We start from the raw sequence: 27,198 nt of genomic DNA, 5'->3' as shown, positions 1-27,198 counted from the left end.
TTATCTTCTCCTTTTCACATTAGGATCATATCTGTAACAAAAAAGAAAATTTGTCACAAATAAGTAAAACAATGATATTCAAAGTTAACCATGTGATAGAAATAGCTTTATTATATATTCATAACAAGGGATTGGTCAGCGTGCAGTCCTTTCCCCGTCTGCACTTCTCTCAACTACAGTTGCTACAATCTATGATTGAAGGACACATAAGCTAGAACCTGTGCATGGACGAGAGATAACCCTTAGTAAACTTTTCACTGACATCCTGGCTATTTCAAATCTTTAAATCTGATGCATGAACAAGGCTCTTCAAGTCTTTAATGTCCCAACATCAAGTTCCTCACAAAAAAAAAAAAAAAAGAGGAGGAGAAAGAGGTACTGTATATTCACAGCGATGTGCAACTTATGGCCACTTACTCATTCAGACAAAAGCCGCCTGCTGCTTCCTACTCCCACATAAAGCAGTTCCTTGCCTTACGTTCGGATTGATTTTTTAGTAATTTATATCTACTTTCTGGATATACTAAATAGTTACCTGATTTACTGCAATATGGTTATAGCTTGCCTCTGCTTGACACTGCCATCCCCTTGGCCTTCTCTTTCTCTCCTTTTGTGCTTCATCCCCCCAAATCCTGTGTCACTTCCTTGAAATTCTGATGTGTTTTGTAGTTATGCATGAATAAATTATGGACACAACTGAACGATGAGGCAGTTTTACTTCCACTAATTTGTTCTCATTCATCAAGACTTTTTTTGCTTAGACAGGAAAATGTGACAACTTGTGAGCCAAATTACATCACCACATAACTAGAAAGGTATTAGAAGTCACTGCTGTTGCTACACAACTCCGACTTCGGGCAAAAATGAAATGTGTACCCTTTGAAAGAAACGCTCTATTATTAACTGTTAATTAACAGCGCAAGCTGTTAATGCAGTAAGATTTTCTGAATGGCTCTTACACATGTTCATATGCAGTAGTTTTTCTTTGATAGTGATTTGGACAAAAACATCCTTCATCATAAATATTTTTCTACCTAAATGCACAATTTGTAGTGTTAGTCAAACGCATGGCAGGTGAGAAGTCAAACACTGGTTCCTTTTTTCTTCACATAAAAACTAAGAAAATAATGAAATCTTTGCTAAACAAAGTGAGATCCTTATATCAAATCTCAAAACATTTCTTTGAATTTGTTGCTACAGATTGTAACACATCAGTTCTAACGTGTCCTGGACATCAAATCCTATTTTATGGGGTGGGGAGGGGAAGGAGAAGGGGGAAAGATAAGCAGATAGAGGGGGATGATACATGATGAAAACCTGCCATCAGGACACCAACAGCTTCAACCCTGTCTGTGACTATCTATGGAGATGCTGACACTGACGGTCACAATCATCTTTTTATATTATGTCCTGCACATCACCTCCAGCCATTTCCCATGTTAAGTGAAGCCTGGATGATGTTTTCCAGGCAGAAAGAAATCAAACAACATTATCAGAGAAGGAAAACCGTACAGTGTCTGTGTCCTGAAATGGAAAAAGGACTACAAGAGATTCCACTACTGAGTGAATGCACAAAGAAACAAAAGACCTTGCAGGGAACCAGGAGTGAAGGATACAAAGGGCTATTACTGAACATAATCCATTTATCTGTAGTCTTAGCAGGTAGTATGATATGCCTTCCCCTCCTCCTCCTCTCTCAGTATGTACGCAGCAGCAGTTGAGGGTACAGCTTTTTGCTCTAGCTCAAGTAAACCTTGGAGTACTGCATGACTTTTTCTAATGGCATCTTCAAATGCAATTTTCATGGGAAATTGCAGCTGTTCACGTTAGCGTTATGCCAAGTAGTTTTACTCAGGATTAAGGACAAAATTAGAAGTAGGTTACAAACTGCTGAACATTCAATTGCCCTGTTTTAGTATTTTTGACTGTGGAAACTTCTGTAGGTACAACTATCCCGAGTTGAGATAAAAAAATTAGAATTCTAAGCATGAATGCATCTTAATTATCCAAGTTTCCACTGCTGTATTTGGAAAGGCTAAAATTAATTACTATTTGGGACCAGTTAATATTCCAGCACAGCAATCAAGCCGCACCATGTTTTTATGTCTTAATAATTGACACACATATTTAAAGGCTCTGTTGCACATGTAAAAACTGGATAAAATGGCAAATTTGGCTTAAACTTTTTTAATTAGAACATGGTTATAAATCATTAAATTAGGATTACAGTTGAAAGTAACTGGACAGGAAATCAACTGAATAGGATGATTCTCTCTTTCAAAAGAGAGATTACGGAAGGTGGTAGACAACCGAAGTGAAGTTTCTTGAGGAAAACTCCTGAAACAGACTGTATTTTAGAGGGAAAAATAATGGCAAACAGCCAAGGTGAACCTGGACCTACCAAAGAAACCTCTCAAACTCCTGTGACATAAGCACTGATTAAGACAGAATTAATGACTGTACTACACTGTCAGGAGCATAGAAGGATCGGTGTAAAAATGCCTTCTCTCAGCCTGAAAACTGGAAAGATGGTAAGGCATTCAGGGAGATTCTAACAAGTAAAAAAAGGTAGGTCTTTCATTGTGAGTGGATTTGAAAGCAGCTTAAGGTCTCAAAGATAAGGGACAAAGAGAGGCCACACTGAAGGATTTCCTTAGTTGGTTTTATTTTAATTTTTGCTTTAAATTCTGGTAATTATTACTTCAAAGTTTAAAAAAAAAAAAAAAGCAGCCCTGCCAACCACTTTTTCACAGAATTAGTATTCTGTTGCTTTAGCTCCCTCAAGTGACTCTGCACAGGGACAGACAAGTGCCAGGGCACTTGTGTCAAGTTGATGAGTTACTCGGGTTATATTCCATACATGGAATTTTCAAAAGAATAGCCAAGGAAGTCTTTTACAAAATTGGAATTTTTCCAAAAAAAGATGTGATGCAAATTACACACATTTTTTTAAGTACAAACATAAAATTCTTACCTAAAGAGATCATCAGCAAGTGATTCTTCTCTTGCATGTCGGTTCTGTTCCTGAGAAATTAAGTTTATTCAATATTTGATGTTAAAGGTGAAGCTAATGAGCAATACAGAAGAACAATATATCCCTGCACTAAGACAGTTTTTCCTGAAGAAATAAATTTTCTCCAAGTACTCCATTCAGTGCAGAATATATCACACTACCCAAGTTTGACTACTGCTACCAACTAATGGAATGGATTAGTTTGTGCAAGGTATCAATTTTGTTCAGAAATACATTTTTTGGTTTTTAAGCATCATTATAAAAATAGGGACACTTTTATCTGATGATTGGTGTGTAAGGGGAATTTTAATTTGCATTACATATACCCAGGGACAATTAAAAAAAAAAAAAGATATAATAAAAAAACATTGATGTAACAGGATCTTGATCAGGCTGTGGAAACAGAATATGGCTCATCAGCAAGTATTTTTAAAGAAACTACTGGAAAGTTAAAGTGCTTGAGAACAGCTATGATAAAATGTAATATTATTTAGAACTTTTACATACAAAGGTGAAGATTTTTATAACAAAAAAAATTGAATTTATTCTTACTATATTTCTTCAATCTACTGCAGCAGAATTTTACTCGAGTATTTTCTGTTTTGTTCAAGAGTAGACTATCAATTGTACTGTGTAACAATTTGAACACAGATTACTATATAGAAGTTCTTCCTAGTTCTCTGGAACATTTTTAGAAGCCACAAGTGTCCATAATGCTTATTTGACATATTAAAAAAACCAGACAATTCTCTTTTAGGTTATTGATTTTGTTTAAAGCAGTTTTTCCAATTATGTGAATGTTGCATGCAAAATTAATTCAAATAGACAGTAAAAAAAATTAGTCTTACCACTGACCTCTCAATTCCAGTAATGTGTATGTTCTTACGAACATGTGTGGACAGCTAACTGGCTGACATTTTATTTAAAAAATAAAATTCTGAAGTATTTCAGAAATGACCACAGGTCGGTGTGACCACTTACATGAGTCACATTTTTGTTTGCTCATCTTTGAGAAAGAATTCCTTACCTCCATTTCTTGCCTTAACCAGTCTTCTAGCTCTGAATTCTTTTTAGCATGGTGAGCAATCAAATCTGATCCTCCAATAATGTATGGAATTTGTCCTGCCCCTGGATAAGCTACCTGTTGGACAATAAATTCTTAGAATTACAATGCAAGGCAAGCACACTGTAAGTAAAAGGTCTGGTTTAACAAATTCTATTTGTTATATAGAAAGTCTATTCAGATATCACAGAAGTCAGTCAGTCTTTCTCTGAATAGCTTTTATCAGAGATCACATTTTAAAGAGATTGAAGTGAAAAAAAGCATTTACAGAAAGCTATTAACTCCCTCCTTTCACCAAAGGAAACCAAAAAAAATAGCTGATGAGTTATATATGCTAAATAAATCTGACAGTACATTAAGTGGAGTATGAAAACATTATAAACTGATTTTTACTGACAGATTCTATTTTATCAGAATGCATAAGAATCTATCACAAAGCAGTGGAAAAGAAAATACTACCAGAAATCTAAAATGTTATGCAAAAATGAGAGCATACTCCCAGAAAGTTGGAAGTTGCACTATATGACTCACATTCTCTACATAGTATTTTACTGAAATGCATTTCTAGTAATCTTATCCCTTTTAAAAAAAAAAAACCAAACATGAGTTGAACATTAAGAACCTTCTTGAAATTATCTTCAGTACCCAAGCAAGCAATCGTCCTACTTCTGTAAGATATTAGATGTGGTTCTATTTAGAAACTCAAGATTTCTTAGTTAAAATGCAAGATTCTGAATCAGCATACGCTTTATATGTAGGTCTTCAGAGAAGTCAAATTGCTAGCTTTTGAATGTACAACTAGAAGTTAAGGTAGGCATCACTTAATGACTTATTCCAAGTAACAGCGTGGAATAGAGAGTATAAGTATCCAAATTATCATGAGGTAAGCCTTTGTCAGCCTGGTACTTCCTTAGCCAATTAGCAAAATATATGTTAGCAGTATAATATAGTATTTAAATTGTTTCCTTCTGTAGTTCCTATCAACTTAAAAAAAAAAATCTTTCATAACATACTTCTAGAATCTTAAGGCAATATTTTTTAGTATTTTTAAACAGTGCCATCTTGTGATCATTTCAAATACACACCAACCTTTTTGAACATTTTGAAATTTTTCTTTCCCCCGGAGCTGGTATTTCCACTAAGCTGACTGTTCTGTCTTGGATGGCTGACAACCAGTGATCTAAACTCGGTCAAGAGAAGTCTGCTAGGAAGATTGCTGGAGTCATCTTGAAGTTTGTTGTGGTTCTTATGTGGGAAGAAAAAGGAAGCAGCGCTTCAAGTGTATAAACAGACATACAGCATATTTAACAGTATAAACTTAAGAAAAAGAAATTACCATTAGCACAGCTGAGGCAAAAGTTAGGATTACAAAAGGGCAAGGGGAAGCAGCAGCAGCACTAGAAGCCAAGAACATGGATGTACTTCTCGGCCTCCTTACATACTACCAGTAGAGTAAATATATTTCTCTCATATTTACATCTCTTGAAAAGATAGGATCTGCAGTAATAGAATAGAAGACTGCAGTATTACTGGAGTAATAACAATGAAGCCAGGGTACCTCATTTCACTAGGATTTTACTTCAAGATAAAACTTCAAGTAAAAAAACTTCTTTTTTTTTCAATTTAGCTAATATCTAAGAATTACTTTTCTCCTCCCCTCCACCTTGTCTCTTACCTGAATTAATTTAATCAAGTATGCCTACTCTAATGGAAACTGTAGCTAACTCCAAGAGAAGACAAAGTTGATCATCTTCAGCTCAGTTCTAGCCTACAGATTTACCATTTAGGCCAACTTTAGGGCTGTAAGCTGGATCTGATCAATAAAGCAACTTTTTCTGTACGTGAAAATGCTCATTATATGTCAGCAAGTTTGCACGCACAATTTTCTGCTTGTGGATAGATGTATGTGGATTAAAAAGGAAGTCTGGATACAGGACAAATTCACAAGTAACATTAAACTGTCTTCAGGGACAGCTCAAGCCCAGATGCAGTACAGTTGTTTTATAGCAAAGTATAAACTAAAAGTCCCTCCATCTCAGCTGACCCTGCACTTTGGTATACCTGCACAGCACGCCCTCTTCTTGGACTGCTTTCTGTACATATGTGAAAAGGTTTTATCCTGCCCCTGTTGACTGGCTACACACTCTCCTTTATCTCTTCAGAATCTTTCCATTTCAGTTTCATTTAGCCTAGTCTCCTTTTCCTCTGCCTCACAGCCATTCCCAGCAATTCTCCCCTCCCTCCTTCATTCATCTCACCCAGAACAAAGTTAGCACGCTATTTACTGATAATCAGTGTATGTTACATCTATTTTCTCAATGGTCTGTCTCTTCCATTCTAGCTGTGATCTCCTTGGAGCAGACAAGATTACGTTCTTGTCTGGTCTTTAAGCAGCAACCTAACAAAAACATCAGTACAAGTATGAACCGCATTGAAGGGTTAATACAATTACATCAGGTTTCTGTATTTAAGTATCTTAAGTATGCATCCAAATGCCATTATAAAAGCATGGAGATGAACTGCCGTTACCTCTGTCTTTTCACAGCCAGTAAGTTGGACTGCACTATTCAAATTTACACCTGATTATTTTAATGAGTACAATCTTCAGAACCTCCTTTACTCTGAGAAGCATCAAGAAAATGCATCAAAATTTTGCTTTTAAGAACACAGTATTTAAGGATCCTATTTCAAAGTTTGCTGTTCAAACTTAGAGTTTACTGGTTTCTTACCAAGATTGGTGACTCTGGCTTGATCTCACTTTCCATTTCTGAAGTTAGAACTGGTCCAAGTTTCTCTTCTTTCTATTTGATTAAAAATTTTTTAAAATGTAACACTGAAATTAGCTGCAAATTTAATTACATAAAATTGTTTTCTGCTTTCTACAGGGAAATAAGCATTTTCAAATCAATATAAATATTTAGACAGAAAAGAAACTGCACTGTACTTTTAAATGTATATTATTTTATGTATATTATAACAATTGTTGGGTTTTTTCCATTATTTTCTCACTTTTTTTTTTTTTTTTTTAATAACAGTAGCAAGTTTTCTCCATATGCACAATCCTCAAAGTCCTGACAGGTTCTGGAAAATACTGTAAAAGCTTTTAAATATAAAAAGTAGCATTTTCAATTTAATATGTTAAGTGTACATGTGTGCAGAACGGACATTCCATTACTAGGATAGGAAAGTATTCTGCGGGTTGCTTTCCTCCCATACTTTAAAACCAGATTTGCCTTTCATAAATTATTTTCAGTGGTTAAAAAAATCAGAACAGCTTTATGCACCCCATGGATTTTGAATCAATTACACTCTCTGTCTTGCCAGATACACAAGGTGCATCTGTACTTAAAAGACAACAGGTAACATAAATATGCCTGTGGAGCTTTATAATGAAATCTCCTTCCTATTCCACTGGAAATATAACTTACATGAATAAAATAGGTCATTAGTAATCAAACTATTAAAGATGTTTGCTGACAGAAAGTCTTCTAAGTGCTCATCTGATAAAATAATAGTTTAGTTTTACATAAGAATTTGCTTTCCTTCATGATCCTAACAAGAACTTAGATTAGCAAAACTTCCCAGGCCGTAACAAAACTTGAAAGACTATTCCAAGCAGCCATTTTAGTCCCTCAGTAGGGTTAGACCTGATAGAAAGTACCTCCCCTCTGATAGTATAAAGAACAAGAAACGAAGATTCTCTAAAACTGTAAGACTTACTTGTCTTTTAAAACTTGCCTGTTACTAACACACACAAAAAAATAGCAAAGTTTAAAATTTGCACTTTGCCAGAAACAAGCTCCAGTAAAGTATCAAGTGAAGAGTGTTAAGCTGGTCTGAGCTAAGGATGCACAGACAATGACTAATTCTCATCTGATCCAAGGTACCTTGCAAATTCCAGTTACTCAGTCATGCATTCAAACTTTATTATGACAACATTCAAACACTGCCTACACTGTATAAGAACTAAACAGTAAGCTTTAAGCTTTTTTTTTTTAAAATCAACAAAAATTAAACTTGTTCCTTCCCCCTTACTCCCCTCTGTATTGTTAATAGTCTACTTTGCTAGAGCTCTCAACATTGTTTTCCTCTACAAAGCTGCTTTTGTTTGTTTGTTTTTTTCAATGAAGTGGCTACTGTTAGCTCAAAATCCATTGTTTTCATAATTTTTCTTAGAAAATTGCCTTATTCTCAAAAACAAAAACCAAGAAATAATCAAGAAAACTAATCATAAGCTGTGGGGTTATTTTCTGGTGGGTTTTTTTTTTTGCTGTTTGTTTTTTTGTTTGTTTTTTTTTTTAAGAGGACATTAGTGATTTGAATTGCCTCATACAGGAATTTTAATAATCTTTCATGTGACATCTACAGATTCTGACTTGAAATACATTGGATGCTCCTGTGGTATTCAACAGAAGAGGTCAGCTAAAGGTTTTCAGAAAATCCATTACATAAAGATAATATAATTTATTATTATTTTAGTATAAATATCAACATTATCATTAACACAACATCATACAATATGGTAAATTTTTCGTGGATCAAGGATATATTCTGCTGTTCTACCTACTGTACTTCAAGCAAAAAGACAGGAAAACTTTCAGAATACAAGCAGCTTTTGATTGACAAAGAAACAATGTCCTGAAGAATGCAGAAACATTGATAGGTGTAACACTGCAATACTCACATGTAATAGATATATCATGTCAATTTTTAGTTTCAGGTATTTGAGAGGTTTAAGCAAACAAACTTTACAAAGCCATTTTCTGTATGCAGGCAGCCTCATCCTTAAAGAAGGTATCTGCATCCTTCTAACACAGCTGTAAATTTCAAGATTAGGCACATGAGAAGAATATAACTTACCAATATTTTATTATCCTCTCTCTGCTTTACATTTACTTCTTGAATTGGGCTTCCTTTGGCTTCCAAACATCTTTTTTTTGGTATATTGCCTTGAGCTTCCTGGTCACGATCTGCCACTTGATCTTCCCAATCTAGGTCTCTGCTTCCAAACACAATTTCTAGGGCTTCCGTATCTTCAGACAAATCATCTAACTCCTTTCTCTTCTTTGGTGCACGCTTTTCACTAGAAGTAATTTTAGTGTCTGTTTTATCACTTGCTAGTTTGCCACTTTCCCTTGTAAGCTTTATACCTGTCTCTTCTAATGCAAAATTTGGGTTTGGGTCCAGGATGTTATTTTCCTTTTGATGCTGTTCTGCTTCTCTGTTCCACACTGAAGAAGCTGTGGGTTCAGTGCACTTGGAAACAGGCGACGACCTTTCCTCCAGTTTTGCTAGTTTGGGTACAGATGTTTCTTCTCCTTCATCTCTTTCCCTTAGCCAGAAAGTAATTACAAAAGAAAGAATTAGCTGCATCTGCAACATAACAGCTTCCTGGAGTTTTAGTAGCTGCATTGTGAAATTTGAACGTTAAGTACCCTTGAGGAAAAGCTTGCCATTCTAGGAAGCTGATCTAAAAATTACCTTTTTAAGTATGTTTTGAATTAAATGTACATCCCTTGAGTTAAAATTATTTTCCAGAAGCAGCACCAACATAACAATAAGGGAAGCAATGTCAAGAACATTTCAACATACCTTTTTCTAGCTACCTGGAAGTAATTTGTAATTGAGTTAGTCTGGTGACGTGAAGCACTCTCACTAGTTTTACCAGCTTCTGGAATTTTAGATGGCGAGACAGGATCACTTTTTTGACTAAAGCCAGATGTTCTGTTCACTCTAGATACCGACGTTCCTGCATTTAGATTGCCACTTGTGCTAGGGTTTTTCTTTACAATGGTTACATCCTGGAAAGCAATTTTCTCTCTTCTGTCCACCTGGGGAGTATTCTCTATCTCCGTACTATATTAGAGAGGAAAAAATACTACGTGAATACACAAGAAGTTACCACAGAGATACACTGTAGAATACTACATTTTAAAAAAGCTGTACCTGTCCTTTGAACATAGTTATAAACAATGTAGGTGTGCTAAAAACAAATTGTAAAATCTGCTATAACAATTGTATTTTTATAACTGTGAAATTGCTTGAAAATGTTTAATAGTTAAGACAGTCAAATCAGATATGCAATATCTACATTTGTATCTGAAAGAGTCATAAGTCCTATGTGATGTCTTTTGTTATCTACCACTCAAAAGCAGAAATCATCTCACTGCAGACAAGTGACAGCAATTCAGTAAGTGCCATTTCAAACACTGTATATCTCTCTCCATGGCAATGATACAATTCCTCTGCCACAAAAGATTCCTTTATTTGCAAGTATTAGCTTAGAAACTATTCCCATTAATACTTTACCATGTCTGCTCTTCTATTTCTGTATCAGCTACATATCCTGTGCTGTTATCTGCAGCAGTTGGCATTATCGTTTCATCCACAGCCAAACTCTGAGAAATAGCTCGCGCTACAACAGCTGGTGCAGAAGTACTTTTAGTTACAGCTGCAATATCAACACAAGAGAAGAATTAAAAGGTTAATATCAAACCTGTGTTTCTTTGCATGTGTTACCACACATCAGTAACTGATCAGGTGAGACTTTTGTGAAATGGTCTTAATGCAATTTTAATCAAAAAAATAAGCAGATTTATTGATTTAAAAAACCTGAATGAAACAGTTCTAAAAGACCGTATGCTGGGCTTCAGTTTTAGTTAAATATTCCACTAAATTAAGTAATGGAATTTTGCTTAAATAAAAACGAAGCGTAATGGGAAATCGTATATTAATATGGACATAATATAATTAATAAATCATGCAATATATATTTTATGCAAAACTGTCAGAGCACAAAATTCCTTACATTTGCTGCTTTATGACAATCTCTAACATGTGATAATTATATTTGGGATTATTTCTATTAATACAGAATCAATATTTGCTATCAAAAAAACTTAGAATAAATGTCTTCTACAGCCAAATTCTTCTAATCCCCATAGTCAGAGGATTGCCTTAAAACATTGTTTACTGCTCTCTATTTAGTTACTTACATTATTTCTCTGTAAAACAGAAAGAAGAGTATATAAAACATCTTTTATATTGCCTGCCCTTTCACTTGTCCTTGTCTTCATATACTTATGTCTTCTCCAAGTCAAAGGATACTGACATTTACTACTTTAACATATGTCTCATCATGCTTCTAGGTACTGGCTGGGTTTTTTTTTAATTACCACTCACCTCTCAGTCCTTTACATTATTCCCGCATCTCATTCAGATTGAGAATATGACGACAGTATTATCCTTTCAGATAACCCCTTCTTCATACATTCATTCATTTTTTCCTACCACTATAACCTCCAGAGGAAAAACTTAGAGACACCTAGGTTTCCTCCTTGAGCAACTACCTGCTATATATGTTGCTATTCATTGTTCTGAGACAAGATCAGAGGAAAAAGTCTTGTTTACAATCCCTTTGATTTGCAACACATACATGGAAGTTTTTTATAACTCCCAAACAAGAGCATTTGTTCCCTCTTAGCAAATAAACTGTAAACATAACTACCTTTAAAAGTCTCATATACAGTCTTTTTATGCAATTCAATCAGAGAATTTAACTTTTATCCAATTGAATCATTTGGACTGGGAAAAAGAATCAGCATTTCTGATTTGTCCAGATGTCTGCAGAGTCAGTATCTTTAAATTTAATCTGAGAATCAATTTATTTTGTATGGTTTTCTAAACTAACTGAACAGACAGATCACATACAAGTTATTAATACAAGAATACCAGTCAACCAAAATATTTTCCAGAGCTCTGACAGTAATGCATGCATTTTGAAGAGAGAAAGATATACTTTTTTGAATAAGTAATGTTCCTATATGTAAAGACAAGTTTATGGGGGTTTTGTTTGTTTGTTTTTTTTTTTAAATTGTAGGATTCGCTACCTGATACAACACTTTGTAGAACAGAACCGAACCTAAAATTACACACATAACTGACAATTTTCTAGAAACAAAATATAGACTGATTTTGGAAGAAGCATGAAAAAGAATTAGACAAACAAAAACTCTTTCTGTCTCTCAAAGATTTTTATTACTACCGTATTAGCAAATACAAGTTAAGTTTCAAGTTGAGACTTGGAATATCCACCCCCCATCTATTATGTTAGCAAATGTGGCAACCACGTCTCATTGCTTTTACTTGTTACGCCAAGATTATGTTTGATTTCGAACTGGGGCAGGGGAGGTGGGGGAGGGCAGCTGAATTTCTCTAAAGCAAATTCCTTTTTGTCGGGGGGGAAAAAAAAAAAAGAGCAAGCCTTTACAGATTAATTCCGTTCTTATGCTCTCAATTTCTAACATTCACCTTTTACCTCCTTATTACCACAGTCTTTTCACAAAAGATAGAATAGCACGGAATTCAAACTACTGCATACGTATTAATTCAGTGGCCACTAAAAACATGAACTTCAAAAGATTGTTTTAAAATACTTTTCCTTTAAAGATCAATGTACCATGTGTCTGCTTTTCACACTAATTTTAGGTCTGCTAGTTTTTTATTTACATCTAAGAGTCATTAAATTTTCATTGCAGTTTATTGCAAGACCACTAAAGAAAACAATTATCCTTTCAGCCCTGTATACATTTTTCATACAGCATCATTCTATTTTAGTGGTCTTGCAAAACGAAAGAACTTGAACATTAGCTATCGATGCCCCTGTACAAAAAGAAATATTTCCTCTTTAATGCTGTAAACTTATTACTACACTTCTTCCAATTACCTTTGTTACCAGGCTGCTTTTGAGGGTTGCAGTATTCTTCCGTAGACATGAAGATAACTGCCAATCCAATTTCTGCCTCGGGAATAGCCCTGAGATCCTTGCTGTTAATATACAAATAAAAGAAAGACAAAAAACCAAAATGTGTTTTTTCATACAGATTCAAAAGATGAACAGGCAAATGGGCACAGATATGGCAAAGTACAGAATGTTCCATTCCTCCTTGCAAAAAATATCAGTCTAAACTACAATTTTTCACAACACACTAAATCAGCATAATTATCCATCATTATACGCATGTCCCATACATATGAACTTTCATGTTCCCTGCTGCTGCAGCTGTTTAGTTCCAGTAATCTGGCAATGCATCTCTCCCTACCTGATTTATGGGCATTTAACCAACTGCACGCTATCTCTGATTCAAAAATGTGTGTAAATGGAAAAGTGACTTGAAAGATTTGAGCACTCTTACAAGTCAGTTAGGCACACACTCTCCTCTTCTGTACTACAGCCATGAGAAGAGCTTGAGAACAGTTTTCACTATTTAGCAGGAAAATTCAGAGGAACTACGTTTAGGTACTAGGTTAAAGGTTAGGAATTTGTTTTCTTTCATTTTTTTAATAAAATAGCATAATGAAAATAATAACATCTATAAAAATATGCAGTCTGCCCTCACCAACAAAAAAAACCCCAACAACATCAAAACAAAAACTGATTTTTATTAAACAGAAGCTGCTCTTCAGAAACACTGTATGCAAATAAGTAGACGGCAATGAACCACATGACCTCAAGGTGCCATCTCACCTGTTTCCCATTAAATACGTACACTTATTGAAAAAATCAGAGATGATCTATTTTCCATTCTTAGCCTATATTAATTTTTAACTTCTTTTAAGTAGTAAAAGAAAAAATACTTGCTGTAATTTCAAAGCAGCTTCATTACAAGAAATTTTTGTAGATTTGGATCCTCAAAAAAAAATAGAAAAAAAGAAAAACCCCACCAAATCCTCTCAGAACTGCCAAGTTCTTTCTTTCCTGCTTCAAGAAATTTTAGTTACTATTCTAAATACTTAAAACAATGAAGAAAATATCCTCTTCATAAGCATGCTACCATTTGAACATGCAGGCAAACACCGTGACTAATTCTCTGTGGAAATTCTGAAATTACCATACTGCTGTACAAGAGAACAATGCTGCACCTTTGCAAGACAGTCAGAATGGAATCAGTCCAGTGTCTCATGGAGTCAGATCCTGGGATCTGAGAGTATGTCAACCCTACATCAACAACACAAACTTCAGGAGAAACCAGTAAAGATGTTTCTTTTCTTCCTTCCATGATCAATTTTGCTTCCCCTCCTCCAAGAACAACTGCTGGACCTAGTTTCTTGTGCTAAAAAGAGAATGCAAATTAAAAAAAAAAAAATCTTAAAATACAGTCAGTTTAGAAGTATCAGCATAATGCTTGTCACTGATGCATTAATGCAAACGTGATATTTACTGTTTCTCCCCTTGTATTTCACCTTGCTTAAGGCCATTGTATTGTAAGAAGATAAATATACAGAAATTCTTCTTTCATGATGAACCCAGAATGAGTGTGAATTCAGAGAGAAGAGAATCTGTGCTTAGCCACCCCTGCAGCATTTTGCAATGAAAAGTCTAATTACCTGCTTGGCAGTTAGAAATACAAAGGTTTTTCCACTGAATATTTTTTTCCTTTCATGACGCTCAGACAAATCCAGTTCTTCAGTGCCAATGGAAGGCTCATCAACCGGAGGATAAAAGCTGCAAGAACAGAGAATTAGTTACAAAATTCAGAATCACTATCAGTATTGATTCGTAGTCCTTTCTGTTTTAGAGTGAAGCTCTGAATTTAAAATACTGTCTGGGTCTCTTCAAACTATTTATATAAGTATTTTTTCAAGAGATAGTTAAGAAGAAACAGAGCCTCTAGTTTCTCAACATGTAAGCTAAGATCAAGACTTTCTACTTCAGCAACTAAGAGGACAACACTTTTAGGAATGTATTCAACCTATCCATTTATAAGCATCTGCTCTACATGTATCTATATCCTCCACTAACAATACTGACAAATGAAACTGCAATCTCATTCTGCACTTAATCTAGTTCATAGCAAAGCTCCACACAAAATTAGCCATCTTGTTTCCTCTACCCTTCAGGTGTGGGGACAGCCATTCCTGTGTCTCCTCTACTGGATCAAGAAATTGTGTAGCACCGCACTAGAAGGCAGCAAGTAAGTATACTTTTCTTGCTGGTGGACTAGAGAACTGCACTGACGCGCCCTGCAGATTCTCAATGGTTTTGTCCAATACAAGAAAAGTGACCAGGAGGCAGGAGAACAGATTAGGCAGAAGTGAAATTCCATCCTGAAGCTCTAATTTTTGCCACAGCCTGTGATGTCAGCTTTAGTTAATGAGAGGATGCCCACACCATAAAAAGCCTCTAGACTTAAGACAAGCACTTAACTGGTAATTTCAGAATAGTATTTACTGGATCTTTGAGCCACATACTCACTACTACAGCGGTTCTGACAGAGCAAGGTGAAGGCACATGCTACAAAAGAGGGAATCTATAGGTTGATTTCAACTGTGCTATACTACATCTGTACCTAAACAGCAGTTTATACATGTACTCTGGCTGAATAAAGAACTACGTATCTGTATTTTGACTGCTGATTATACATACTTCTCATCCTACTACACAGGACAAAAAAGATCCTGAAACACACTCCCAAAATCTGGTTTAACAGCCCAATAGATTACATATATACATATGTACACACAGATATGTTTTTAATTTTTTTTTATCATTTATGCAAAGATTTGCTGATTTTAAGCAAGAAACATACTCCATGAATTTAAGTTTCTGAAAAAATGCATTTATTACACAGGTAATTTCAGCACCTGTAAATATTTAAACATACTTCAGACACTGTGAATTTTCACATACTTACAACTGATCACAAAAATAAGCATGTGCATTTTCTACTGCATCCAAATATGTAACTCATGTGATTCAATTATGATAGGCTAAAAGGTACCACATAGTTACAGTTAATTTTAAATAATCTTTGTTCTCTTGTGTTTTTCACAACCAGTTCCTGAAGCTTTACGTACCCAATGGAAATTAACCAGCATAAAACCATCAAGTTTCAAAAAATAAGTATATGATTAGTTTCAGTAACCTGTTCAAGCCTGTTTAGAAAAATATTGTTCCATTGAAGTTGAAATAGATATGACAAATTCTACTAATTTTGAGAAATAGGGCAACTCAGATTTTAGTTACCAAGCCAGAAGACTTCTGAGCCCCACAGAGACAGTTATTAACCTAAGATAAACAGGGACAAAGTTATTTTTAAAAACCAAAGGATGATTAAAAAGGGAGAAATGGCAGTTTCCATTACTTCAGAACTGGACTATAGTTTCTCTAGAAATACTTCTCAAATCTCTGTTTTTTAATTTCAGCAGGAACTTTCAACTGATCATTGCCTCCTCAAAGAAACCTTTGAGTTTTCCTTTGAAACTCTTATACAATCCTGATGTAAGCTCAAAAGCAACATAGTCTTTTTCAGTCTTATGATCCTGAAGTACAAGAGATCTCCTTGTACTCTCTTCCCAGAAGCTTTGAACAGTAACAGTATTATCCAGAAAAGACCCTCTACAGTCCTGAATCTTGTAAAAAAATAGATTTTGATTCTTGATAATTTTCTGTTAAAGGCTCAGTTACTTTCCTACTTTTTCAAAGCTCTGCACTATTTACACTGGACTGCTGTAATAAAACACACTATTTCAAACAGGGCTGCACTTATGCAGCAATTACTGAAATCTTTAATTATTTTTCTTCCTTGCATAGGCTATCAGAGAGTATCAGAGGACTGGGGTAATACACTTCACCAGAAAAAGCCTCGAGTAAGAAGCCGAGTTCATTATATGAACTGCAGGTTTGCAATTCTACAAAAATCTTAGTATAAGCAAAAAGTAGTTTTAATTTTTTGAACTTTAAGAATTTTTTTCCCTAAGTTTTTTTTTAATCAAATCTACAGTAGTAATCAAGATTTAATTAACAGTTTCACCCTGTATTACTATATCAATATGCCTTTTTTAATTCATATCCAAGCTTATTTCACACCCGAGTTGTTTAGTGTCTTGCGGATTTACCAGCTCAGGTCAGCTCTAGCTACAGTGCACAATGTAGAGATTCTCTATGAAAGTTAAAAGCATTTTTGGAAATTGAATGCAAACAGTTGCTAAGTAAATTTTCAATGTCTTCCCACAAGCTTCATCTTAAAAATATCACCTATTTAAGATACTGTAATTATTTTAAATATAGATCTGCATATGACACCAGCTGTCTCATTTAGCTTGATGCAGAACTCTCTGTGAAAGCTAAATAATAGATATACTGCTAGTGTCAATCACATTTAGTGAAGTCAATTCCTCTGAGGGTCTCAAAAATTAACAAAAATGTTAAAAAAAGGGAAACAGATCCACCTGATTCTATTTAGGGAATTTTCTATTTTAGGAATTTAGGAATATTTCTATTTTAGGGAGCGCTTAATAGCTCAATTATACTGTCACTTCTCTATTAAAGGAACGGACAACATGCACCTTGGTTTCAAGAGCCAAAACCACTGTCAGCTTGTTAGTTTAACAGACAGTAACAGCAGCTGTACAGCCAGGTAACATTAGACCAAGCAAATTTCAGATTGCACAATGAATTGCTAACTTTTGATGGCCTGTACTATCTGTCCTAAAAAAAAAAAAAAAAAAAAAATTCAGCCAGAAAACCTTACGTCTGATATTTCAAAGATGACTCTAAATAGTTTCTTCAGTTTTCTTGTATCCTTACAAAACAATGTATAAGTAGAAGGAAAAGTCACAATTCACTAAGTTTCCCCCTTTCTTCTGAAACTGAAGACCAAATGAGCTTTAACCCACTCAGAGATGACTGATTTGACATTATTATATAAACCCCTGCAAATGTAAAATGGCATCTAGAAGCTGAGAGTATTTGCTACCAATTGTGCCAGATTGGCACCTCTATTGTTCTAACAAGGTATTGTCACATTCTTTGAAATGTATTTTAACATTTCTCAAGTGCAACTTACTGTGAATCCTCTGCAGCTTTGCTTCCATTACCATACGTGCATCACTGAGGTTTGTTTAGCTGCCCTTTTTTCCCCATTGTTCTTCAAACTATTCTGCCAATGGTTATCATCAGACCCACTAAAGAAAATAAATTGCTATGTCCTAACACATAATGTATGTATATCTATACATATGTAAAAGCAAAGTGACTTCTCCACCACTTATTTCCCCTCAACACAAATGTCTGGTGTCCAGCACCCATCCAGTTAAAACAATACAATCAGAAAAATCATAACGTCCTGAATATATTTAAAGTAATTTCACAAATTTCTCTCCCTGTAAACTGACATTAAATGTTCAAAATGTCATTTTTCAAATGCCAAGTACTCTTACAATTTCCATTCATTATGTGTTTCAGTTCACAGTGTCTTCCAAAGCATACAAAGAGTACAAGCAATAAAAACACAAGTACGCATGCAGTTTACCTTTCAAAAATACACCACGGAAATTTCTCACCTGCATATATCATGTGTTCATTAAAAAAAACCACACCAAAAAAACCCCAAAACCAAAACTCAACTGTCTCCCGTTTCAAGGTAAAAACGGTGGCAATACAGGCTCATATAAAATTCTCTCATACAATAACTGGATTATTTTACACTTCTCTACATGGAGAAAATAACTGAAAGGGCTATTCTACAGTACTTATTTACTCCAAAGTAAGAATTCCCTTTTCAAGTTAATTTAACGATGAAAACAATTAATATTTGATTGTCATACACTGTCCTGGTTTCAGCCAGGATGGAGTTAATTTTCTTCACAGAAGCTAGTGTGAGGCTGTGTTTTGGATTTGGGATGAGAAAATGTTGATAACGTGCTGATGTTTTGAGCTGTTGCTAAGTAGTCAAGGACAGTCCAGCTTCTCGTGCTGGGCTGCCAGCAAGAAGGCTGGGGGTGCACAGGAAGCTGGGAGGGGACACAGCCAGGACAGCTGACCCAGGCTGGCCAAAGGGATATTCCATACCATACAGCGTCATGCTCAGTATATAAAGCTGGGACAAAGAAGAAGGATGGGGTGGAGGTAAGTTCGGAGTGATGGCGTCTGTCTTCCTAAGAAACCTTTACGCGATCGAGCCCTGCTTCCCTGGAGATGGCTGAACACCTGCCTGCCCATGGGAAGCAGTGAATGAATTCCTTGTTTTGCTTTGCTTGCGTATATGGCTTTTGCTTTACCTATCAAACTGTCTTTATCTCAAACCATGAATTTCCTCACTTTTACTCTTCTGATTCTCTCCCCCGTCCCACCGCAGGGGAGTGAGTGAGCGGCTGCGTGGGGCTTAGTTGCCGCCTGGGGCTAAACCACCACAGTCCTTTTTGGCGCCCAACGTGGGGCACAAAGGGTTTGAGATAATGACAGATTTGATTGGAATGTGCTAGATGGAATTTATAGCTGTTATTGCCATTTAGCTATTAATTGGCAAGCTCCTGTGCTTGCCGTGTGTTTGCTTTCTTTGCATATAATAGAACCTAGTGCTCGTTAGTGGCTGCTTTTTGCTTTCGCTGCTGCCATGCTGCTGATCATCCGGCTCTGCTGTGCCTGGGAGGATTTTGGTAACAGCAATGGCCTTGCACCTGGGCTGGCAGATGGCCAGGGCATCGCTGCTGTTTCTGTGCCGCTGTACTGGACAGGCTGGAACTCCACTGTGAACTCGAGTCGAAGGGACTGTGACCTATGGATGAGTCCATGGGGGAGCAGGACACCCCGAAGCGTCTGTGGCTGTGGATAAGCCCATGCCAGAGCAGGCATATCTCAAAGCATCTGTGGCCATAGTTGTGTCTGTGCCACAGCAGGTATACCTCTGATGGGATAGTGGCACAAGAATAAGTCCATGCTGGAGAAGGTACATCTCAAAGCATCTGTGGCTGTGGATAAATCCATGTTGCAGCAGGTACATCTTGAAGCATCAGTGGTTGTGCATGAGGTCATGCTGGAGCACCTCAAAGTGTGTGGCCATGGAGAAGCCCTTGACAGTGCAGGTACATTCCTGGAGGGACTGGAACTATGGGTAAGGCCACGCTGGAGCATATTTATCTCTGGAGGTAGTGTGGCCCATGGAGAAGGCCATTTTGGAGCAGGTGCACCTCGAAGTGACTGCAACTGTGGATAAGTCTATGCCACTGCAGATATACCCCTGGAGAGACTGCGGCTCATGGAAGGGACTGCAGTCTGTGGATAAGTCCAAGCTGGAGCAGGGGCAAGGGGAGGAATTCATTGCAATGTTAAACTCTATGGTCCAGTACAAAGGGCCCAGGGGTGGAGATTGTAATGCAAATACCTTTAAATTGTTGTAACCCATGATTTGAGTTGCATGTTATAAGAACTACTATAGCAGGAACCACCTGAACCAATGGAGGACAAGCCTTACAAGAAGCAGTGCCAGTGTAGCAGTGACCTGACCTGAGCTGGCTTTGGTGCCCAGTAACTCCATGCAACACCCCACCTTGCCTGTTCTGAGTGACCACCGTAAGGGATGGAGCCCAAAGTCATGCACTAAATGAAGTCAATGGACATTTCACAGACATTTGTCGACATTTCACGGACATTTTGCAGGGAGGTCTATGGATTAAGGGGACAATAATCTGTGTATTATATTAAAGGATGGGAAAGGGGGGGGTGGATGAGGTTGTATTGGATAGTGTGGTACCTGAGCATAACATAAATGGTATGGAATAAAATGCATGATGTGTAGAGGGGACCCTCCCTTTATAAGCTGCCAATATCTCCTTTTCAGTTGGAGTATAGCAGGACTCAGATCCCCTATATGCTCAACTCCAAAACCCTAGAGGTCAACCTCGGGTCCCTCCTGGTGCCTTCTTGGTTTGGCTGAAACCAGGACATACACCAAGGCACATTAGTCTCACTTCATCTCTTCACAGATCATTAAAAACCTCTGCTATTTCAGGGAATTCAATGGTCAAGTTAACTCAGGTGTTGACCAAAGTTTACAGTAAACTCAGTAACTAACTGCACACTGGGAAAATATGTCTACATAATGAAAAATGATTGCTATAATTTCATTTATAAAAATACAATTTTCTTTATTTTAATGTATCAGCTCCCAAAAGAGTTTAAATGTTGCTTCAAACATATCAACATATCAAAACAAGATCCTATTTAGAGCTAGTAACATCTCTAAGCATGTAGTCAATTCCAAGAGCTCATTTTCTAACTCTAGGAACAAGAGCAAGAAAATTGCCTGAATATTAAAATGTGTGTCTCATTAAGTATTCTTCCACAAATAAAGTTACTGTAATTTACATATTCTGTCAAATATAATCAGATAAATGTGTAATTATTTGATAATCTAACTGCCATAAATTTAATTCTGTGACATGGAAAACAGGATACTTACCTTTCATGATTTGGCAACTGTTGCCTGGACTGAATAGCTGTAATTAATTCAACAAAAAACTCTGGTTTTATAATTGGTCGACCACAAATCAAAGCACATATAGTCTGAAAAGACAGAAAAATCTACATTTACTCTACGGAAAAAGTTCAACTAGAATATTGTTCAACTGACATTAGCTTTTTATGATGTCAGATGTGGAAAATGTCACACAAAGACAACAATACTGAATTTTGCTACTGAAAAAAAAAGGATAGTTTTGCTTCTAACAGCCTAGCTTTTAATTGCTGTCTTGACCAAAGTTATGAAAATGTACAGGGCAGCCGATGAAAATCAGTAACAGTCTTCAAAATTGGCTTTTTCATTTTCTTTTCCTCCAAACTCCCATCAACATACATCTCTTTCTAAACTAAAAGGGAGAGTTGACTTCATTGCTTTGTAGATGGAAAACCTTGAGCAGGTCTATAATTTAATTCACATTTGTAGCAAAACAGCAAAGCAATGCCACCAATATGCAAAAGCTCAACATACCTTAACAGTAACTTTTACTGATACCATTACAAGGTGAGTACACTCTTTTGTCCATTCATTCACTACAAGACCTCCAAGCTGCTGGATGGTTTGATTTAAAGCAGTTTTCTGAGCAACATCTAAACATGAGGAGCAGACAACCAAAGGTTCATACTCTACTCTGAAAAGAACAAGTAAAAAATAATTGCTTTAGTTATTTCAGCCAATCATTATGATGAACAGAGCTGACTTAACTATCGTGTATATGTCTCTGGGAAATCTGGGTCTGGGGCGGGGCAGAGACCTGTAACTCTTACCTAGATCAAAGACTGTGCTTTAAGATTTCCTGAAGTAAACACTGATTTTTATTCAGAAAAATTAACAACATTTTGACTTGATGTCAGAAATATTTCTAAGGACTTTTGGGCCTTTCACAGACATCACACAGAACTAGTGCTTCAAGAATACTGGTCAGGGAATATGAGAAGAAATTGAGCGTGTGCTTCCAAAGGCAAAAGTATACTCAACAAAACAGTCCACAAACAGACTAGTATTTAAAGAATATTAAGTACCATAGAATGCAAGTTTAAGTAACTTTTTTTCCTAACACTGCCATTACCCTTGACCACAAGCATATTTATATTTGTAGGTCTTCCATATGGAATTATAGCATATCAAATTTGATTTTCTTTAGTCTACAAAGCAGAAAGAAGTTTAAATAATCTTTCTGGTACAACAGTCATGATTATCTAGTCTCATGGCATGATTTCTGTACGACATTTTAGGTGTTTATCTAAAATATCAAAAATAATTTACTGTAGTAAGCAGAGGAGAATGATGTTTCTTCCATCAAATAATACCAGCAGCAGTGACAAAACAGTCAAATTTTAAGGAACAGAGCCAACTTCTGGTTGCTTTCATGCTGATTTTAATGGTCATTAGAATTTTTTCTATTTATTTAAAGCATCCTCCAGCTATCTCAGTTCTTTTCTTGTTACATTATCAACAGCTAACAAGGGCTCAGACAAGCTCTCTCCCTACCCTAAACCTTCCTCCCTGCTTCAGAATCATTTATGTTTTAGGATGTTGTTCTTTGCCTAAGATAGCCAGATAACACTCACTGTACATCATCGTCTAAAATGCCAATACTTACTATGAGCAATTTTAATCTCTCAGTGTCAAAATAAATTATAGTATAAAAATATGCAATGGAAAACTATTGCAGAAACATAGGCAAAATATTACTCATCTCCTTTGCTTTCTAAAAACTCATCATTGCTGTATCACTTGCCAAGTTGTATGATGTACAAAAATACTCTTTTACAAAACTGCAATTTTCTACTTCATATTTTATTACCAAAGCACTTACCTAAACTTACTCTGAAAGACTCCAAAGTTGATTCTGTCACCAGACTGCAACGACACTGACCTGCCATTGAGTTTTGATCCATTAACAAAGGTACCATATTTAGATGTATCTGTCACTGTTAATACAGGCACTGAGAGAGATGGGCTCTGAAAATAAACATTAATAAGCCATTATAGTTTATCAGAATTAGATAGTTTTACCAGAAACAGGTTACTACCATTATGGATCAAAGCAGTATATAAATATGAAAAAGCCCACAAATAAAGACTTTGTACAATGAGGCTGGCTATGTGTAATTATTCATCTTCTGGTTTCCACTATGAAGGAATGAGAGAAAACACATGTATTTTTAACTTCAGAACTTTTGGGCTTCTTACGCTCAGTCTGTTTGGAAGCTGTGCAAAGCAATCTTTCACTGGCCCAAAGCCTCTGCTAGTAAAACTTAGCACAGCTCTGAGATTTATAATTGATGCTTTTACCTCTCATTCAGCCCTGGCATAGGTGCCCAAGTCACTTTCTCCTACCTCCTTCCATGAGCACAGCTAGTCTTCCACAAGCTGCAGGGCATGGTGACATCAGCATGTCTTGAGAAGAGGTTAGAAACTGTCATATTTCACAAATGGCTCACAAGCCAATGAGAACACTGTCAGCTCATTTTTACGAAATTCTACCATGTAGTTATTACACTACTTTCAGTATTAAAAGGACAAATAAATTTTATGTATGGTTACATAAATGAAATTCCTGCTGACTGGCTTCAAAATGTCCATGAACACTGCAACACATAAGTGACGGTAAATTGTTCCTTGCTAATCCTCCTCGGGACATTTTTATTTTCAGTCCCTTAAGCAAAACCAGAATTAATAATGAGGAATGAATCACAGAATGGTTTGGGTTGGAAAGGACCTTAAAGATCATCTAGTTCTAACCCCCCTGCCATGACCAGGGACATCTTCCAGTAGACCAGGTTGCTCAAAGCCCCATCGTACCTGACCTTGAACACTTCCAGGGAGGGGGCATCCACAACTTCTCTGGGCAACCTGTTCCACTCTCACCACCCTCATAGTAAAGAATTTCTTCTTTATATCTAATCTAAATCTACCCTTTTTCAGTTTAAAGCCTTTACCCCTTGTCCTTTCACTACATGCCCTTGTAAAAAGTCCATCCCCAGATTTCTTATAAGACCCCTTTAGGTACTAGAAGGCTGCAACAAGGTCTCTCCAGAACATTCTCTTCTCCAGGCTGAACAACCCCAACCTCAGCCTGTCTTCATAGGAGAGGCGTTCCATGATCCCTCTGATCATCTTCATGGCCCTCCTCTGGACCTGCTCCAACTGGACCATGTCTTTCCCGTGCTGAAGGCTGCAAAGCTGGACACAGGACTCCAGGTGGGGTCTCAGCAGGGTGCAGTAGAGGGGCAGAATCCACGCCCTCAACCTGCTGGCCATGCTGCTTTTAATGCAGTCAGGATACAGTTGGCCTTCTGGGCTGCGAGCGCACCTTGCCAGCTCACGTTGAGCTCATCATCAACCAACACCCCAAAGTCCTTCTCAGCAGGGCTGCTCTCAATCCATTCTCCGCCCAGCCTGTATTTGTGCTTGGGATTGATCCGAAACACAAACCAAGCCTGCAGTAAAACAACTAAAGCACTTTCCAGAACGAAAGGCCTAAAATTTGCCTACATAATGAAATTTAATTGCATCATTATCCTGCTATCATTATTTTATTACAAATTCCTAGTGAACCTTCACTCTGGGATCAAAGGAATGCTCAAACAGGGGCTTGGACTAGTAGGATCATGCCACTAAATTTCTCAACACAGGCAAGCAGCCCAGAGGAAAAAAGTCAGTCAAGGTTCAGAAAAGGCAGGTGAGGAATGGTTCTACTCCAGGCATAAAACACCAGTGAAAGAGAAATGAGAATATGTGTAGTGATGGCAAACTGAATTATCCACATAGCATATTGATAATGCAGTAAAATGCTGGCTACTTACAGAGGTTGTTTCAGGACGGCTTACTGTCAGAACTGCATGACTTCGACTGAGGGACTGATCACCCTGAATTAGAATTGTGCAGTTTTTGCGTCCAACAACATATTCTGTACCACTTAAGAGACGATATGGCTCTCCTGAAAACAAACAAGAGACAGAAAAATAACAATTTACAAAAAATTCCAAAATACTCACAGCACTTAGGAAACATTCAGAAGTTTGTAGTATATCTGAAACTCAACTTCGTCATGCATAATTTATCAGGCTGACTAGAATTATGCATTTAGTTTATAGGCAAAGTCTTCCTTCCCCTTTTCCTTGTTCTGTCCATTATAAAAGGTATCCTTATTTTATGATAAACAAAGCAGTTACAAAAGTGGCAGAACAATTTTTTCAAGGACAATATATTTTTACTAATATTTTGCTTCTTGTCTTTTCTCTTGTATTACTTCTTCAAGATTAAGTGTTACATATAGAAGAAAAAAAAAAAGATTACTATGTTAGCTATCTTTTCCAAAACACACGTTTTAAGGGTACATAATTTTTTGAGGGTACATAATGTATTTATATAACTTATTAAGAGGTTCAGAGGAAAAAGTCCTAATGAATGTGGGAAGATCTGCAATTTAAATCAAACTGACACTTCGTAAGTGCAGACTCTGACCTATGCTGTAGCTTGTTCTTGGTATTTGTCATCTAGACCACATAGCGGCTTTTCACTGAATGGCTTGACTACATTCAAAAGGCGTGTGTTACCTACTGGTCAACAAAACCAGAAATACTGCTTGATGAAAATGAATTAATAATTACAGATTAACCTCCAGCTATCAAATCTGGGCAAATAACTTTCCAAATACGAACTGTGCAGAAACAATCATCCTGGAAACAACAATACCAGTGTTTTGGCTCTTGCTCAAGAGTTTTCCAGGCAAGTAAGAGATAAGTCAGTTCATTTCAACATGCTTAGGTACTGTTGCCACTAGGAGATTAAGTCAAACATCCAAAAAGTACTCCAATTAGGGACTAAAGAGCAGATGCAGTTGTGATAGGACCGCTTGTTATACAGAAAACATTTAAGTCAAAAAGATATTTGTATATTATATGACACCTATTGTCAAAGATATCAGTGTATCAAAGCTCTTATGGGTAAGGAAACTGAAAGGTACAGTGGCAATTCAGTTTCAAAGTCCGCATCCAAGAAAGAACGTGATGTCTTAAATTCAACACTTGGTCCTTGAAACATCAACATAACATTTAGACATCTTTTCTGAAAGGAGAGACTCCTGTAGTTGACCTCTGCATCTGAGCTCAGTTCTTCAGGTATTTTAGAGCAACAGTCTGCGACCTGCTTCACTGGCTGCAACAGCACCTGAAGACATCAAAGATGTATAAAACAGCAAAGCAAAAAGCCCTATTAACTTCCACAGAAGCGGTGTCCTGCAGTGCTCCCGGCTCAAGGGGAAAACGGAGGCTCAGCCGCGGACGAGGGCCCAGAGCGACGAGGGCGTCGGCCACCACTTGTCCACGCCGGACCAACGCAGCTTTGCCCGGGGAGCACGGACAAGAAAGCCCGTCTGGAGCCCCCAGTGGAAGCCGAAACACCGGTTCCCGGCGCCGGCACACCGCCACACGCCAGGGCAACGGCTGGACCGGCGCTGCCGGCCCCGCCCGCCCTGGGCGGCCACGGGTGGCCGCGGGACACGAGCCCGAGGCCTGGCGCCGGCCCGCGACCCGGGCGCTCGGCGCATGCGCAGACTGGGGCGGGGCAGGGCCGGGGGCCAGCGGAGCCCGGGGCCAGCGGAGCCCGGGGCCAGCGGAGCCCGGGGCCAGCGGAGCCCGGGGCCAGCGGAGCCCGGGGCCAGCGGAGCCCGGGGCCAGCGGAGCCCGGGGCCAGCGGAGCCCGGGGCCAGCGGAGCCCGGGGCCAGCGGAGCCCGGGGCCAGCGGAGCCCGGGGCCAGCGGCGGGGGCTACTGGCGCTCCCTCACCTTTCCCAGTGGCGGGCACGAGCTTCCACAT

The 27,198-nt window shown here is 37.4% G+C and overlaps 1 protein-coding gene across 1 annotated transcript; it reads right to left on the bottom strand.

Annotated features, from left to right (window-relative positions):
- On the bottom strand, positions 1 to 27,198 carry NBN (nibrin; the record flags this gene model as incomplete). The annotated part of the gene is made up of 16 exons (XM_082014984.1): positions 1 to 31; positions 2,975 to 3,024; positions 4,041 to 4,150; positions 5,162 to 5,321; positions 6,806 to 6,877; positions 8,937 to 9,408; positions 9,669 to 9,932; positions 10,386 to 10,527; positions 12,802 to 12,902; positions 13,998 to 14,188; positions 14,463 to 14,580; positions 21,317 to 21,420; positions 21,845 to 22,004; positions 23,193 to 23,338; positions 25,186 to 25,319; positions 27,168 to 27,198. 16 exons carry the CDS (start codon positions 27,196 to 27,198, stop codon positions 1 to 3), a joined length of 2,286 nt encoding a protein of 761 aa, XP_081871110.1.

Source organism: Phaethon aethereus, assembly GCF_964289735.1.
Source record: "Phaethon aethereus genome assembly, chromosome: 2".
Lineage (NCBI taxonomy): Eukaryota > Metazoa > Chordata > Aves > Phaethontiformes > Phaethontidae > Phaethon > Phaethon aethereus.
The sequence above is the reverse complement of the archived record's forward strand: the minus strand, read 5'-3'. Positions and strand labels throughout refer to the sequence as shown.